The 17,934-nt window shown below is 45.9% G+C and overlaps 1 protein-coding gene across 2 annotated transcripts; it reads left to right on the top strand.

The window, feature by feature from the left end:
- Window positions 1-1,028: 1,028 nt before the first annotated feature.
- LOC128342897 (myosin light polypeptide 6) lies at window positions 1,029-17,284 on the top strand. 2 transcript variants are annotated; one of them, XM_053291040.1, is made up of 7 exons: window positions 1,034-1,164; window positions 1,434-1,461; window positions 7,831-7,974; window positions 8,530-8,703; window positions 10,876-10,953; window positions 11,681-11,720; window positions 16,976-17,284. In XM_053291040.1, exons 1-6 carry the CDS (start codon window positions 1,162-1,164, stop codon window positions 11,707-11,709), a joined length of 456 nt encoding a protein of 151 aa, XP_053147015.1. In that variant the 5' UTR covers window positions 1,034-1,161; the 3' UTR covers window positions 11,710-11,720; window positions 16,976-17,284. The 2 variants fall into 2 exon arrangements, with proteins under 2 accessions (XP_053147014.1, XP_053147015.1); XM_053291039.1 differs by lacking the exon at window positions 11,681-11,720 and having other exon boundaries at window positions 1,029-1,164.
- Window positions 17,285-17,934: the final 650 nt, after the last annotated feature.

Raw genomic sequence — 17,934 nt, 5'->3', positions numbered from 1 at the left:
CAAGGGGAACTTTCCTAAACAAAGGTAGAACATATATATGTGAAATATGCTTCAAAACATAAGAGACAGCCTCTAGTCTCGAGAGCCAGTGTGGTGTAGTGGTTAGAGTGCTGGACTAGGACTGGGGAGGCCTGAGTTCAAATCCTCATGAAACTAGCTGGGTGACTCTGGGCCAGTCACTTCTCTCTCAGCCTAACCTACTTCACAGGGTGGTTGTGAAAGAGAAACTCAAGTATGTAGTACACCGCTCTGGGCTCCTTGGAGAAAGAGCGGCATATAAATGTAATAATAATAATAATAATAATAATAATAGTCACCAAGAGGTGAAGTTAGCGCTAAATAGCCAGCTGCCAAGTGCATGGAGATTCTGGCTGGGACAAACAACAACTTTATAGACTGGAGAAAACTACAGACTGGTGATTCTCTCCCCACCCCCACTCCTCTTGAAATCATCTCAGCGCTGGACCTGCGTACTGTTAGCTTGGCCTGTTGTTACTCCTGGCTCCACTGTCCCCATGCCCAGCTCCAACAACAGTCACTGGCCTCCACTGGTAAACATTGTAAAGGGTTTTCCATCATGCAGGGTTGCCTTGCCAGACCTCCTCCAGGTTCCCAACCCTGCCCTGGCGTCTCCAGGAATTGGCATCATCAACCTCCAGAAGACTCTTGAAAGCAACCCTCTAGATTTGACTGGCTTCATAACATGACAAAAATATAGCAGAGGGGGAATCTCCAGTCAGAGTTGGCAACTCTGTTTTCCATACTCAAGGCCTGCAGCCCAGCCTAAGATTTTGTTTAAAAAATAAACCCCCCCAAACTACCTTCCCCAGCATGCAATGCAAAGAGCTGCCAAGCCGACAAATCTCGGCACGCGAGAGCAGCATCCCAACACCCATCTATAGGCAAAAGCCTCACTCACTTTACGTGAGAGAGGAGAGTACGGTAGCTCCTCCCACTTCTGTCTCCTCAGTAAGGTAGTAGGAGCGAGTTAGCATGACGTCAACCGTGAGTTCATTTGAGCTCCTCCTCTCTGTTTTCCCATCAGCCAATCAGGGGCTAATGCTGGCGTAGTGACCTCAGAGCTAGCCCGCAGAAAGAACTTGCACACGGAAGGAGGGAGTTCTTGGTACCAGCAGAGCAGGAGCGACAGCAGCTGCAGTCATGGTGGGTGCCTCCTTCATCAGCTTGGACTGCAAGCTTCAGGGATGGATTCGGGGTTGATGATGCTCTGTGCAGCTGCAGGGTGCCACACTTAGGGCCAGCTGCAGGATCCCGGGTCACCTTGAAGGAGGAACACAGGCGGGAAGTCCTGCTTGCAGGGAACTCTTTGCAAAGAGTTCGCTGCGACAAGAAATGTTTATGTCCAGCTTGGGGGCGGTTGGCGTCGAATTCCAGGGCTAACTGGCTCTTTTGTGGTTTTGTTTGCTTTACAGTGTGACTTCTCGGAAGATCAGACCGCTGGTAGGTGCTGCTTTCTTCCATGCGCCCTCTTCGGTTTTGGGGAGTGAGGAACCTGGGGTGGATGTGGGGAAGGGCAGCAGGCGGTGGGGTCGAGTAACACGGCGGGATGCAGCGTTCGCGTAGGAGGAATTCTACAAAACCATTCTTAAGGTTTAATAGGAGTCCTCAATCCGCTTAGAGGCCTGTTAGAGTGACAATTCTCTCTCCTTCCTCTGATTCTTCTAGCCTTTCTTTCTCTCTCACCCCCACCCCGCCAACTCTTGATTACGGTTCCTGGATGGTGAGTTAGTGTGTGTGTGCTGATGAGGTGCAGGAAGCAAGCGACTCCCTTCTACTAACCCCTTTCCTGGCCGGTTGCTAACACTGCACACCCGTCTCTCTGGTGGAGTTCTGTATTTTAAGTGTCCCCTTCAAATGGCCCCGCCCTTCCCCCGAGTGCCTTTTTTTCTTTGTCTCTCTCTTTTTGAGCCAGTTGATCTGATTGTGTTTTTTAGCCTCTTTTTTCTTCTGTCCTCACCCTCTTCTTTCTGCACGGGAATTCGTATGACTTTTTCTGCATGGCTCATGCATGATGCATTTCCTGGTTCAAGGAGTCTGAAGGGACCCACCCAGATCTGCCGGTGGCCTCCACGGTCGGCTTCTTAGGCCAGTAAGGACGTGTGGCTTTCGTTTGGAAGCTGGATCGAGGGAAGGGTGCCTGCGTGTGTGTGTGTGTGAGAGAGAGAGAGAAAACGGAGGACAGGGCCTCCGTATCAGGCCTGTGTAGATCTTTCCGACACTACCCGGGTTAAGCGTTGCGCAAACACAGGATGGGGCTGAATAAGGCGGGTGGAAATGGCTGCTTCTTTTCCTCCCGAGCCAGCCCGCCGCTGGTGGCAAACGCCCAGTCCAGCCGCGCTTGGCGGGGGCGGGGAGGGGGACGTGTTTATCGCACACCGGCTGGAAGAAGCTGGATCCCAGCGCCGTCCACTTCGTCCCTTTGCTCGCTCCGCTCCGTGTTTGGAGACGAGAGAGAGCCTTTGCTCTTCTAAGCGGCAAAGACGGGCGCGCGCGGCTTGAACTTTCTCTCTCTTTCCTTATATGGGCAAGAATCTCATTTCGGAGCAGGCCGGGGTGTGGCGCTGCCGCGCTAGTGCATTCCAGCCGGGATCCCGGGCGTGGGGAAGGAAACGAGACATTCCTTGCATTGCCAGGGAGGGAGGAGGAGCAGACGCAACTGTCAAGCGCAGTTGCTCGTTATGATTTTCCTCCCCGCTAAGCGAAGTGGGGAGACACCCCCATCCGCAGTGGTGACAGTTTGTGCGTTACACCTCCTGTATTTGGAAAGCGTTTGGGAGGGGTGACATCTCCTCTTCCTAAAGTCTGATTTCGTCCAGAGTCAGGCACTACTGGATGCATGCCCTGAACATCTAGTACACAAACTTTTTCGGAGTAGTGCTGTTGAGTGCGTTAAAGATACCTTGAAGCCTGATTAAGTCTAATTAATCAGATGATCAGACACAAGTACATATTGCAAAACCATACTAAAGATGCCTTTTGGAGCATCTGGAGAAAGGAAAAGAACAGTGTCCCATAGAAGTGTAACACTAACCTTACAACTTAACAACAGCTACTACCATTTGCTATATAAAAGAAATGCTACACTTTTTTCAACACATCTTACTTACTTGAAATATGTATATCTCACCCTTCAGGACCAAGTTCTCCCAGGGCAGTAAAAAAACAAAGCTCATACAATCACCATATAAAAAAGACTTACAAAGCCAAGTAGTAACAAGTTCTTCAGAACAGAAGTGTTTTCACCATTCACTGAAAAAGAGCTTGGCTAGAGTTTCATTGATGAGGTGTCACCACTGAGGGGTCTCTGGCACCCACCAAACACACTTTCATCAAAGTTGAACCAGAACGCAGGGCTTGAGAGGCTCCTCACCAGGTCCAAGCAGTGAAAGTGGTTCTTGGTCAACCCAGTCCCAGGCTATGTAGGGTTGTGCAGAGAATGGTGTGTGTGTGTGTGTTGGTTAGAGTACTCCAGTCAGGGCTAAAATGATTTCAGAGAGAGAACCAGTTCAGGGCTCATCAGTATTAATGGAAGATTCAGGTTTAAAAGGTGCATGAATGGTTGATGCCAGCTGAACACTGTCAAACTGAGCTGTCTGTGCTGCTGCTTGTAACAAAGCCATCGTTGGCACCCTTTTCAGAGTGCCTTGTCTGCTAACTACAGATATGGTAGAAGGAAAACACACTTTCATCAAGTTCAGAACAGGAAGGAGAGGGCCAATGTGGCAATGAGGTTGTGACATCTAGATTTGACTCTTTCTGGTGCCTTCCTTCTGTCAAATCGGGAATGGCTTGTATTGCTTTAACTCGCAGACTGTCCTCCAACTAACCCTTGTCTGGCTCAAATGAGATTTGCAGTTAGTTCAGGTGGCACTGCCATAGCTATAGGGGAGGGGTATGACCTAGCCTTTAGAGGCGAAGATTACCCTAGTGCTTCCTGCTAGGTGGGAGGCTTTGATGTAATTAACACGCAAACATCTCTAGCTGAATGTCCAGAGCAATTGGCTGTTGCAGAACTTGTGGCTAGGTAAAAGCATCTTTGGAACCTGTGAAGGAGATAATCCTTAAAACAGATACGTATGGCACTGCAGCATGTTAGCATCTTCGTGACTGAGTGGCTGCTATTTAACTCCACTTGTATACGTGGAAAATATTGAGAAACTCTGTTTTAGAAAGAAAAAAAAATACTATAAGGCTACTACACATAGAATTAAGCTGGTCATAGTAAATCCAAGAGTTCATTTTCTCAATCAGACATGCAAATAGCGGCACTGAGAGAGTTACATCATTTGGACCTATGATGAGGAATCGCAAGAAACTTCACCTTCTAGTACCTTATTCAGGGAATTGGCTGATCACTCTCTCCTCTCTTCATCCAGTCACTTGCAGCTCATGAGAGCCATTGTATACCCAACAGTGATAGAAACAAGGACATACTTGGAAAGCCTCTTGACAAGCATTCTTGGGCTGTAGACAAATTGTGGACAGGCTGTGCTTGTGGGGATCAGGTATGGAGGCCTGTACCTTGGATAATCTTAAGGGGAGGGGCCATAGCATGGAGGTAGAGCATATGTTCTGCTTGTAGGATGTCTCTAGTTCAACTTCTGGCATTCTTGGTAAAAATAAATAAATCTCTGCCTCTGACAATGGAGAGCTGCTGCCAATTAGAACTGGCAATGCTGACCTAGTAGATTAGTGGTTTGATTTGTATGAGGCAGTTCCTATGTTCAAACCAATGGCAAAGGCAATTTTCATCCCTTGAGAGCAACTTCTGCAAAAACAAACCATGTGTGAAATGCAGCAAGAATTCCCCTGATTAAACTTTAAGTTGGGCATATGCAACAGCCTTGTATTGAGTCAGATAACTGGTCCGTTTAACTCAGTATTGTCTTGTCTTTACCTGAAACCTTGGAGAACTACCTGGGATCTTCTGCACACAAACCAGGTACTCTACCATTGAGCTACAGCCCTTCCCCTGTACATATGGATACATGAAGCTGTCTTCTACTGAGTCAGATTGGTGGTCCATCCAGCATAGTATTGTCTCTGCAGTGACTGGCAGCAGTTCTCCAGGATTTCAGACAGAGGTATCTTCCTAGCCCCATATGCCAGGGCTTGAACCTGAGTATAAAGGTGCTGCAACAGATTAAAAAAAAAGAGAGACCTATAGTTCATCTTTGACTGTGATGAAGAAGCAGAAGTTGGAAGACCAATGATGGGAGACACCACCCTTGACTCTATTGCTCACTGGCGTCTAAATTATTATAGGACACCAGCATCCAGGTGCAAGATGTTGCAACAATGTGAAGGGCATAAGCTAAACACTTGATGGAAAGTTAAAGACTTAAAAGCTTGGCTTCTATGACATTGCAGTCTACAACATTCAAGATTCCTAGACATGCAGCTTCTTGAAAGTTGTGTGTGATGTCTTGTCATCAGTGTCCAGCTGCATAGGCCAGACTGGCTGCTGTTTAAGGGAGCTTGAATGGGAACATATCATGTGACACGCAAGCGGAAATGCTAATAAACAAATAGGGTGAGTGCTTTAACCTTCCTGGTCACTGCTTCAAGGACCTCAAAGTGGCTGTCCTTCAGGTGGACAGATGGATACAAAGACTTAACTGTGTGAAGCAGGATCTTGGCAGGGACTATAATTTCCCTTCTCATTGGGCAACCTGATGGTAGACGTCCAAGTGCATTGCTTTAAAAGGAATATTTAGCTAAGGCATTTTCTTCTAAAATGCAAATTGCCCGTGTATGCTTGCTGTCTGAATCAATTTTGGCATTAGAGTATATAGTAGTGTATGAAAACTTGTGCTGTTAAGAACCTACCAAGCCCTTTCTCTTTCCCAGTCTTAGGTATGTCGCTCCTCTCTTGGGCCTTTTGGCTACCCTTGTTTTTCTATGCAGATCTGGTTACTTTAAGGCTTCTATTATCTCAACTCTGTAGCTGGGGAAACTGGATCCTGCTTAGAATGAACTGTGTTCCAGGCAGAGTATGCTTCCTGATATCTGATAATAGGTGATTGATTACCAAGCTTATGGGAAGAAACAGCTGGAGAGTGAAGCTATTATTATTATTTTTTGTTTTTGTTTACACAGTCAGACAGGTGTTATTGACTGGTTTGTTTTTATCCAGACATCGAGTCCTTCCCAAGGACTTGGGATGGCTGAATTTTATTGTCAGTGTTCTTGCTGTTATAGATATCGTCGCAGATTATAGGCTGTTCCCAGTAAAGCTGCTTTTTGTAATTGGCTGATGGTGATTTCTGTGGCCCCTATGGTGTTGAGGTGCTCTTCAAGGTCTTTTGGAACTGCACCCAGGGCGCCAATTACCACTGGGATTATTTTGGTCTTTTTCTGCCACAGCCTTTCAACTTCAATTTGTAGATCTTTGTATTTTGTTGTTTTTTCTATTTCTTTTTCTTCTATTCTGCTATCCCCTGGTATTGCTATGTCAATTATTTTAACTTGTTTTTCTTTCTTCTCAACTACAGTTATATCTGGTGTATTATGTGGCAGATGTTTGTCTGTCTGTAGTTGGAAGTCCCATAGTATTTTTACATCTTCATTTTCTTCAACTTTTTGAATTTTATGGTCACACCAATTTATTATTATTATTATTATTATTTTACATTTATATCCCGCTCTTCCTCCAAGGAGCCCAGAGCAGTGTACTACATACTTGAGTTTCTCTTTCACAATAACGCTGTGAAGTAGGTTAGAGAGAGAGAGAAGTGACTGGCCCAGAGTCACCCAGCTAGTTTCATGGCTGAATGGGGATTTGAACTTGAGTCTTCCTGGTCCTAGTCCAGCACTCTAACCACTATACCACGCTGGCTCTCTTGGATGCATTTAAATCTTTTCCTAATCCTTATTCCAATGTTGGGAGTGAAAATACTTTTTTCCTTCTCCACAACCACCCATATGGCTAGCTCTTGAATGAACACACAGTGGAGAATAAACTTCTCTTTCTATGGTGATTGTAAGGTTTTGGGTTAAAGCCTGTAAGAAACATTCTTAAAATTATTGCCAGGCTCTCTTTGTGTTCATAGATGCTGCTTCTGCTGCCTCAGCTACCCATTTGCTTTCTTTTGATGCTTCCCTCTTGGTCATCTTCTTTAGAAAGGTTAAAGTTTTTTTGTTTTGTTTTTTAAAACCATGGCCTTAACCTTAAGAGATAGATAAGAGGCAAGGCTCTTGCTTGCATATCCCTTCTACTTGCATATCAAAAGTGTTCTCAGTGACAAATTGTGTGTTTATCCTACTATTTTCTTGTTAAAATTGGGGGTGGGAAACGGGGGCCAGTGACTTTCTCAAAGCCACCCTGTGATTTCTTGTCAAAGGGATAGCAGACTTGAATCCCTAGATCCAAGTCTAGAGAGGCAAAAACTGGGATCTGTATTCTGGATCTCTTAACAGTTAAAGTCATAACCAGAGTTCTCTGCAATGGGGATTCCCAGATGTTGTTGACTACAACTCCCATCATTCCCAGCTGCAGTGGCTGGGGATGATAGGAATTGTTGACTAAAACCACTTTTACAGGGAACACTGGGCATAACTAGTTTCCATCAAGAGATCTTATATGCATTATTGTGTCAAGATTTTGTGAATGTGAACCACAGAAACTCTAGTGCTGGGAAAACAAAGAGAAGATTACTGGGCCCCTGCTATAGAGAGAACATGGAATGCCCCTCTGTTGTTTTGTTGTTGTTGTTGTTGTTTTTAAAGGTGATATTTGTTGGGTAAAAAATGTGGAGTGATTAGAGTATGTGTGTGATTCTTACCTCTTTGTCTGCTGTTACTCTGCAGAGTTCAAGGAAGCTTTCCAGCTCTTTGACAGAACTGGAGATGGCAAGATCCTGTATAGTCAGTGTGGAGATGTGATGAGGGCCCTGGGCCAGAATCCCACCAATGCTGAGGTCATGAAAGTTCTGGGGAACCCCAAGAGTGATGGTGAGTGCCTCTTGTGCTGTAACAGCTGTGGGTTTTTTAATCTCCCTGGGGGGAAAGGGGTAGGGTGGGATTTTAAACCAGAGATTTTAGAATTGAACTACACAAGTCTGGTAATTCTTGGATGTAGAACCTGACAAATTCCAACGATGTCTTGTCGTTAAACAAATGAAAGTGTTCAGGCTTGCAGGTATGTGGATGAAACTTGCCAGACGAACTGCGGCTTGAGACTTCCAGTGGAGCATTGATGGCCTCCTTAACTCTTTATTCTTCCCTATGTCCAGAAAAATGAGCAAACTCTTACATGCCATAAAACACAGCTTTTATTTGTGTCGAGTTCAGGTTACCTTGTGCAGAATATTCTTTTTAAAAACTTTATATAAAAGTCCAGGCTTATTTTCATTTTCTGTACCTACTTAGAATGCCTGGAGACCAGCTCAGAAGCAGGAGGAGTAAGAGACACTCTCCTACTTTCTGATCACTGGAACCACATGACAGGAGCAATGGTCCTTAACACCTCTCTCTTCCTTACCAACCTGCCCCTTGTGCTCTCTTTAGAAATGAATGTGAAAACTCTGAGCTTTGAACAGTTCCTACCCATGATGCAAACCATTGCCAAGAACAAGGATCAGGGCTGCTTCGAGGATTACGTGGAGGGGCTGAGGGTCTTCGACAAAGAAGGGAATGGCACAGTCATGGGAGCAGAGATACGTCACGTTCTTGTAACTCTAGGTATGGTTGGATTATGATTGCTCATACTGAAGTGGCTTCTTGATCTCTTGTAAGTCTAGTAACTGAAGCCATTCTTAGCTTTCTCTTTTTTGAGGGGGCTGGGGGATGGTCCTTCAGAACATATTGTGGTGTGACAGGGACGAATGGTCATAGCTCTTGCAGTGACAGAGCCAAGGATAGAACCCCAAAGACCTGGCTTTTCAGTGCTAGACATTGCTCTCTTTTCAGAACACAGCATAAAATCCTGTACTTCTGTAGTGAATATTTTCCCCTCCCTCTAAAGGGTTAACAGGAAGTGAATCTGTCTTGACTAACAGTCTGGTCATCTCCAGCGCTCGACCAATCAATCCACCAGGTGGGTGGGACAGGAGAGCTGTTGCTGGGAATTCTGGGAACAAGAAAGGAAGTCTGGGCAGAGAGTGCAGACTAACATGAAGTGAGCTGGTCTTGTGGTAGCAAGCATTACTTGTCCCCATAGCTAAGCAGGGTCTGCCCTGGTTGCACATGACTGGGAGACTTGATGTGTGAGCACTGCAAGATATTCCCCTCAGGAGATGAAGCCAATCTGGGAAGAGCAGAAGGCTTCAAGTTCCCTCCCTGGTTTCTCCAAGATAGGGCTGAGAGAGATTCCTGCCTGCAACCTTGGAGAAGCTGCTGCCAGTCTGTGAAGACAATACTAAACTAGATAAACCAATGGTCTGACTCAGTATATGGCAGTTTCCTATGTTCTTATGGCGGAGGCTGCAGGATAATCTCTGCCTCATGGTGAGAGATCTGCAGGAGGCTTGATTCTCATCAGGAGTAAGTTCAAGAACAAGAAGCCAGGATTTTGGCTTCAGGAATTTAAGCTAGGGAACAGTTTGTTTAGTCATACAATTTATCAGGAATTTATTTAGCTTTTGTGTGTGTGCTTTGCATTGTCCTAAATATCTGTTCTTTGCAACTGAGTAATTTCCATTTTGTACCTCCCACAAAAGATCTGGGTGATGTTGAAGTATTCTTGTAACCAGCGAAGTATTTTTGAGTGTTTCTACAAAGCTAAAAGCCTCAGATGGAACCAGTCTGTAGTAACTGAGCCAAATTAACAATTCACTCTACATGCAGGCAGATGCCTGGGACAACAATTGGTTTTATTCTTGCCTGTTAGCAAGGGGGAGCAGATTTTTGTATTTGCCCAATACCCAGTTACATAGGGACCTTGGATTAAAGCACTCGGTCTAATGGTCTGGTCCTCTGCAAGTCTTGGAGTACTTGGTGGCAGCGATATTAACCTACCAGAACTTCTGGGTTTATCAGAACCGTTTTTTAGCTTTCTGGGTTTGGAAAATTAAAGACTTTTAAACCAGCCAGTCTGCTTCTCAAGCAAAGGAAAAGAAAGTCTCCCTCGTGTTGCAGAACTGGTTTAGACCGGTCAGGGAGATTAGCCATTAACCTGGCAGGAAGCAGGAAGGAAAGGAAAAATTCCCTTGGATGACAGACCACTAGGAGGCCCATGTTGCAGCCACCTGTAAGAGGTCTTGGTTAAAATCCATCTTGCTTCAGTTTTAACAAATGTACCTTTTCCTAGTATAAATGCTCTTGAGTGTCTAGGGATGGATAACTGTATGTATCCCTTGTGTCTTCCTCATCCACTCTAGGACTGGGAAGCACAATATGTCAGTACTTGAGTATTTTCATTTCCCAGGATTCATGCATGCTTTATGAGTTTGGAAGCCCCAGTTATCATAAGGAAGCTTGTTATTGTTGAAGCTGTTGTTGGGGTGGTGTTCAGAAACCTGTTGGCTTAAGCTTCTTGGTTTCCCAATCCACTCTGGGGCTCCCATAAATGCAGGGGCTTTCCTCATTCACTGCAATGACAGAAAACTGTTCCTTTTCTGTTCGGAGCCACTCTTAACACTGCAATGAAATGGCTGGCTGAACGTGTGCTCTTTCCTGAGATGTTCCTAGATGTTGCAGAAGGAGTTGCCAGGCCAATCTTTCTGCATGCCCACTTGCACAGGTGCCTTTTTGGTGACTGTTTTAAACTTGTATGGTATCTTCCTCATACTTTGGGGTGTGTTGCACGGATCCATTTGGTTAATACTCTGCTTTTTCATCCTGTGTGTTTGCAAAATGGCCTATGGTTTTTTCTGTTGTGCCAAACCTCCTTAAATCTACTTCTGTTTCTTGCAGGAGAGAAAATGACTGAGGAAGAAGTAGAGATGCTTGTGGCTGGCCACGAAGATAGCAATGGTTGCATTAACTATGAAGGTGAGGGGCCAAGATGTTGGCTGCAGGGCTCTGCAGTTACTGTTAACCTCTTGCACTGAGGGAATCTCCTGTCTTATTCATGGGGAGATGAAGAAGATATGGCTTTGGGAGGTACTGTCAATAAGCCCATGTGTTCCTTAAGCACAGGCTGGATGCATCTCCATGTCTGAATGAAGAGAACCTCACTACAGAGCTGCTAGCTGTAGTGACTTCTTAAAAATGTATCTGCCTGACGACTCCTTGCAGCTGGGGAGATCTGTGGGCTTGGCTCACTGAGGTGAGGAGCTGATATTTTGTGCAGGCCTTGCAGTCTGTCCTCGGTTCTTCTCCAGTTATTCATCCTTGTGGCTTGTCTCTAAACACACAAGGCAGTATTCACCTGTGGTGAACTTCTATTCTGTAGCTTTGCATGTTGTGCAAGTCTACAGATCCCTTCTTAATTTGTGAGAAGTGGTGTGGCGCTTAGTTCTACCAGAGGGGCTGATTTCATATTTATGTCAAGCTGTGTTGTATGTGTCCGAGTCTCTTGGAGCAAAGGCTTCATGTGAGCATAGCACTACCCTGTGTGTGTGTGTGTGTATTTGATGTTGTGAAGTCAAATGCTATGAAAAGTGCAAGTCATCCTGATGTTGTGCACCTCAAGTGGGATGTGTTTGGTGATGTTCCATGTGTCTGGTTTTGTTTGTTCATTTGCTTGATCAATTTTGATGTTTCTTCCTTTCTACAGCATTTGTGAGACACATCTTGTCAGGGTGAATTCGAACGGGGTACGCCTCCTCCGAACCTACTCTTAAAAATAGCCTCCTTTTTTTGTTGACCAAAAAAAAAGGAAGACTTTGGTTTGCGCTCTCTACTTATTATTTTTTCCTCCCATCCCTTTTTGTTCAGTATTTTCCTCCGTTTCTCCCCATCTTCCAGCATGTCTCTGCATGTAGCTGACTCTCTGTATATCTATAATCCAAGCAAGGGTGGCTGGGGAAATGAGGCGGCTCTGACTGGTTAAAGCAAGACTGTGCCTGTGTTAACCTCGCAGTGCTCAGGATAGGGGTGTTGGTGGCAGTGTGAGGACAGCGGTGGGGGCAGGGGGAGAGTCTGCTGAAGCCTGGCACGCTGTCAGAGTATTGAGGCCAGGAAGGTGGGCTTGTCCCATCTCCACTGTCCAGTGTGTAGCATGCCTTAATGCTCCTGTCGATGACCAGGAGGAAAACTTGGTACGCTTCCCTCGCCCCTATTCAGTCAAAGTAAGGGCCACTTGAAACACCTCCTGCATTTCCCAGTTGGCTTTCCTCTGTGCCGTCACTCCTGAGGGCCTCTCTGACCTACATGTATTTCCTGGTTGCATGGAGAATGAGAAACGTGTTGGTTGCTCTCTGAGGAGAAAAGCTTATCTGCTGGGAATCTCCACAGCTCTAGCAGCCTTTAGTTTTAGATGAAGTCTTCTGCAATCCATTCTTCAGTACAGAAGAGCTCAAAACAAGAAGCAGCAGCTCTCTTTCTCTCCCTTCCCACCCTGCTGTCTTCTGGGCATTGGGACCATGAGCCCAGTCTCCATTCCCATGGGAGGAGTGAGTGAGTGGCAGCTGCTCCTTCTCCTCTTCCTTTATGTTTTTAAGTCCACTCTTGGGGAAAGGGGGTATAGGCTGGTGGTGGCAACTGAGGACAAGTAGCATGCCCAAGAGGCTCTGATGGATGGCAGTGGGGCCCCCACTAGGAGCCTTGCTGCCTGAGGTTGCTGGAGCCAGCATTGCAACAAGTCATTAATACTCCCATAGCCCTAAACCACCTATTCCTGAGACCAGACTGTGTAAACATACCACTGATAGCAGTCTCCATGACTACACTGGCACTCTGTCCAGCTGCTAGGATTTTGGGAATAGCTGCAGCTTTATCCAGGTACAGCTAGGCTTCCAGCTTGGCATGTGTGAGTGATCAGAGGGCGGCTGCCTGTAGAAGGGAGCGGTCTCTGTACAGGTCTGCCATATGGAGTAGGAGATGGGTCTCTTGTACCTTTTAAAAGATGCACAGAAGAGGGAATTTCAGTGGGAGCAGCTTGTCACTCAGGAGGAGAAAAGCTGCACCTGCTGAAATTCCCTCTTCTGTGCATCTCTTAAAGGTACAGGAGACCCATCTCCTATTCCATATGCCAGCCCTGTCTATGTATAGCATGTAGCATCTCTAAAGCCACTAGCTGGGCCTGGGGTGATGGCTTCTTGGACCACAATCTCTATGTAGCTTTTTAAGATTTCCCCCATCCTTAGTGACAGAAGAGTACAGATTTAGAATAGGACACTGATTCTGCTCTGCCCGGTCATGGCGCCCAGGCTAAAGCTGGCCTTTCACAGTATTGCTTCAAATGGCGGAAGCGCTCTTCCCTTGCCCCTCACCTCAATACTGATAAATGATTTAATCTGTACTTCTTTTTAAAGTAGAAGTTGCTGAGAAGGGCAGTGCTTGGAGTCCCTTGCCTGAGGCAATGAAGCAACCTCAGGCTCTGTTCTAAGGCTACTCATTCCTAAATTCAGATATCATGTCCTCTGCCACCAAAGTGGTATGGAACATTAAAATAAACCCTAGTTTAAAACCAAGATCCCAAACTGGGAGCAGAGGGGTGGAGAAGCATTTTTAAAAGAGCTTATTTTGAAACTCCTCTAAAAATAAGAGTTCCAGGTGCAAAGGAAAATTGATTCAGTTTGCATTTGGCCAGACTAACATACCTTCCTAAAATGCCAACAAAGAATGTCCAAATGTGCTCCTATAGGCTCGACCATTTCGGAGCGCAGGAACCACCATGGGGAAGGCCTGACTTCAGGCCATCCCTGCTGTGAGAGACGGTACAAAATAGCACCTCCCTTGCAGAATGAAGGGTGCAGAGGAGAGGAGGTGCACTTGGAGATGTGTACTCGGGAATTCCTCACGTGAACAGAGTGAACTTTCTCTAAATCTGCCTGGTGGTGGTAGAGTTCTTCCCCACTGCATATATACAGAGAACTTGGACAGTTTTGCATCAGTGACAATTCTAGAGAGCAAACAGGAGGAGTGGAGATGTCCTGTATAGGACAAGTAGGAGGTGGACAGGTGCAGGGCCTTGAAGAGGACTTCAGATGCATTGAGCCCAGTGTTCAGTCAGTTTTCTCTTCCACACCTGGCACACACACCTTCACTCAACAAAATACTTTCTAACATCTTTTCTAGAAGATGCACCCTGAGACTTTTAAGAGGCTGAGCCTATATATATGCAACTCTGAATATACAGTGAGGGAAATAAGTATTTGATCCCCTGCTGATTTTGTCCGTTTGCCCTCTGACACAGAAATGACCAGGCTATAATTGGAATGGTAGGTTTATTGTAGCTGTGAGAGACAGAATAACAACAAACCAACCCTCAAAAGCCCAGTGCCCAAAAGTCAGCGATGGATTTGCATTGTAGTGAGGGAAATAAGTATTCGATCCCCTATCAACCAGCAAGATTTCAGGCTCCCAGGTGTCTTTTCACTATATGCAGGTAACGAGCTGAGATGAGGAACACCCTCTGTAAGGGAGTGCTCCTAATCCCAGCTTGTTACAGTACCTGTATAAAAGACACCTGTCCATAGAAGCAAGCAGTCACTCAGCTTCCAAACTCACCACCATGCCCAAGACCAAAGAGCTGTCGAAGGATGTCAGGGACAAGGTTGTAGACCTGCACAAGGCTGGACTGGGCTACAAGACTATCGCCAAGCAGCTTGGTGAGAAGGTGACTACAGTTGGCACGATAACTCACAAATGGAAGAAACACAAAATAACTGTTGATCTCCCTCGGTCTGGGGCTCCATGCAAGATCTCACCTCGTGGAGTTGCAATGATCATGAGAACGGTGACAAAGCAGCCCAGAACTACACGGGGGGAACTTGTCAATGATCTCAGGGCAGCTGGAACCATAGTCACCAAGAAAACAATTGGTAACACACGCTGTGAAGGACTGAAATCTTGCAGTGCCCGCAAGGTCCCCCTGCTCAAGGCAGCACATGTACAGGCTCGTCTGCAGTTTGCCAATGCACATCTGAATGATCCAGAGGAAAACTGGGCGAAAGTGTTGTGGTCAGATGAGACCAAAATCGAGCTCTTTGGCATCAACTCAACTCGCCGTGTGTGGAGGAGGAGGAGGAATGCTGCCTATGAGCCCAAGAACACCATCCCCACCATCAAACATGGAGGTGGACACATTATGCTTTGGGGATGTTTTTCTGCTAAGGGGACAGGACAACTTCACCGCATCGAAGGGACGATGGACGGGACCATGTACCATCAGATCTTGGGTGAGCACCTCCTTCCCTCAGCCAGGGCATTGAGAATGGGTCGTGGATGGGTATTCCAGCATGACAGTGACCCCAAACACACAGCCAAGGCAACAAAGGAGTGGCTCAAGAAGAAGCACATGAAGGTCCTGGAGTGGCCCAGCCAGTCTCCAGACCTTAATCCCATAGAAAATCTGTGGAGGGAACTGAAGGTTCGGGTTGCCAAACATCAGCCTCGAAACCTTTCTGACTTGGAGAGGATCTGCAAAGAGGAGTGGGACAACATCCCTCCTGGGTTGTGTGCAAACCTGGTGGCCAACTACAAGAAACGTCTGACCTCTGTGATTGCCAACAAGGGTTTTGCCACCAAGTACTAAGACATCTTTTGTGAAGGGATCGAATACTTATTTCCCTCACTACAATGCAAATCCATCGCTGACTTTTGGGCACTGGGCTTTTGAGGGTTTGTTTGTTGTTGTTCTGTCTCTCACAGCTACAATAAACCTACCATTCCAATTATAGCCTGGTCATTTCTGTGTCAGAGGGCAAACGGACAAAATCAGCAGGGGATCAAATACTTATTTCCCTCACTGTAGCACTCTGTAAGATAAAGTGTTTCTTCGGTGTCAACTCCTGGTGACCACAGAGCCCTGTGGTTTTCTATGGTAGAATACAGGAGAGGTTTACCATTGCCATCTCCCGCGCAGTGTGAGATGGTGCCTTTCAGCATCTTCCTATATTGCTGTTGATTCAAACCGGTAACCCCTGGCTTGTTAGTCAAGTCATTTCCCTGCTGCGCCATTAGGTGACTACTATCACTCTGTACACCATTGTTAATATGAGAATTGAATCTCTTGTGTGGAATGACAGAATCACAATATAAAGTAACTCGGCAAATCCTTTCAGCTGATCAGTGTTGTACAGCAATCTGCCAGTATTTATTGCCTTCATCCTGCCATCCACTGAACAAATTACTACCTGAACTGAAGGTTAATTGGACAGTCTTTCTTTAGGGGCCTGTGCTGTGGCTGCTGCCTGCCTGCCTCTCTTATTTCTCCCCCTCCCCTCTACCTAGGTAGGCTCAGCCAGGAAGCTGAGTCCCTTCTTTGCTGTAGCTGAGTGTCTCTCCAACTACTTTCCACTCTGCAGAAAGCAGAATATCTTTATAGGATCAACTTCAGAATTCTAATGCCTGGCAACTAGTTTTAGAAACAGCCATAATCCCTTCTGCCCATGTTGCCTTTTTTGTTTTCTTGTCTCTTAGTTTTGAATTGCTTGTATTGGAAGTGGGTATGTTTTGTTTTAATTGATGTGGTGGGACTGTGGATTGGTTGTAAGTAGAGCCCCAGTACAGGGGTGGGTGCATAGTTTTTAACCAGAATTCCATTAGGGTGTGAGGGGTGGAGATGACATCTTGAAATCCAACTTTGGCAAGGAAACTGCAGCTCCCAAAATGCACCTGCAGAACTTTAATGTTCATCAGCAGATTTCATCAGGAAGTGATACTGTGTCTCCCTAGGGCCCAGCTAGTAGGAGTGAGCTGTCTCTCTTTATGCTGTTCCTCCATAATACTTGTGTCTAATGTGGTTGATAGCTACAGGGTCTATGGAAAGAGAGAACACTGGTGTCTCTTGTAACCTCCGAATCCCCACGTTCTGGCAGGTCCCGTTCCCCCAGTAGGATTAGCCTGGCCATGTTGTTCTCTTTTTTCCTGTAGTTTTCTCTCACACATTCTGTTCTCTCCACAGAGTTGGTGCGGATGGTACTGAGCGGCTGAAGATCACCACTAGCTTCTCCCGTGGAAGTCTCCTCCAGTTTATCCTTAAAATTTTTGTGCCTTCTTTGTGTGTATGAACCTACTTTTCATTTCTTCTTCAACCTCTTGGCTTAGTTCTTGGCGGTTGGGGAAGAAAACAGTCTGAAGAAGGGTGCTCCTGAGTCCAAGTAACATTTGCAGGGAAGTGACCTCTGGCTGCTGGCTTGTCTTGCATCACTGTTTCCAGAAATATTCAGCTATTTCTCCCTATAAATTGCTTTAATAAACTGTTCCAAAAGTGCCACTAGCATTGTGTGGGTTTTTTTTAAAAGATGTGGCTGGAGCTCAGCAGGGTTTTCTTGTGAATCAGTGCCAACAGTAGAGTTGCAGGGAGAGGTAGAAGGTGACTCCCTGGAACAGTGAAAGCTTTGTGCAAGGTTCTTGTAGCCTCTGAATACCACTCAATTTGCTAGCTGTAGTTACATTTTCAAATCTGATATTGTCCATCTGTTGAACATCAAGGATGTTGATATATAATGGCACTTGATCCCTTTAGAGGATATTTCCCCTCCAAAACTGGAAGCCGCTTCTATCTGTATACAAAACATGTCCATCAGTCATCCTTCATGCTTGCTTTTAAGAATGCACATGGTGTAATCTACCTTGGGTCAGTCAGGCTTTGACCTAGTTGACCAAAGATGTAGCGGATTACTAGTCCAGTAGTACAGCCAGACATAGTGCAAACTAGTTTTGATCATGCTCCTATGTCTGGCTGCACTACTACTGGACTAGTAATCCTCTACATCTTTCTTTAGTCAACTAGGTCATGGCCTGACCCAGGGCAGATTACACCACCGTGGGCATACTTAAGAGGCACTCTCTAATAATAAAAAAGCATATTGCTCCTCTAGTAGACACACACCCTCCAGTTCTCCAACACACAAAGTGCTG

The sequence above is a fragment of the Hemicordylus capensis genome, chromosome 2 (genome assembly GCF_027244095.1).
Source record: "Hemicordylus capensis ecotype Gifberg chromosome 2, rHemCap1.1.pri, whole genome shotgun sequence".
Taxonomy (NCBI): Eukaryota; Metazoa; Chordata; class Lepidosauria; order Squamata; family Cordylidae; genus Hemicordylus; species Hemicordylus capensis.
This window is presented reverse-complemented; position numbering and strand designations above follow the sequence as displayed.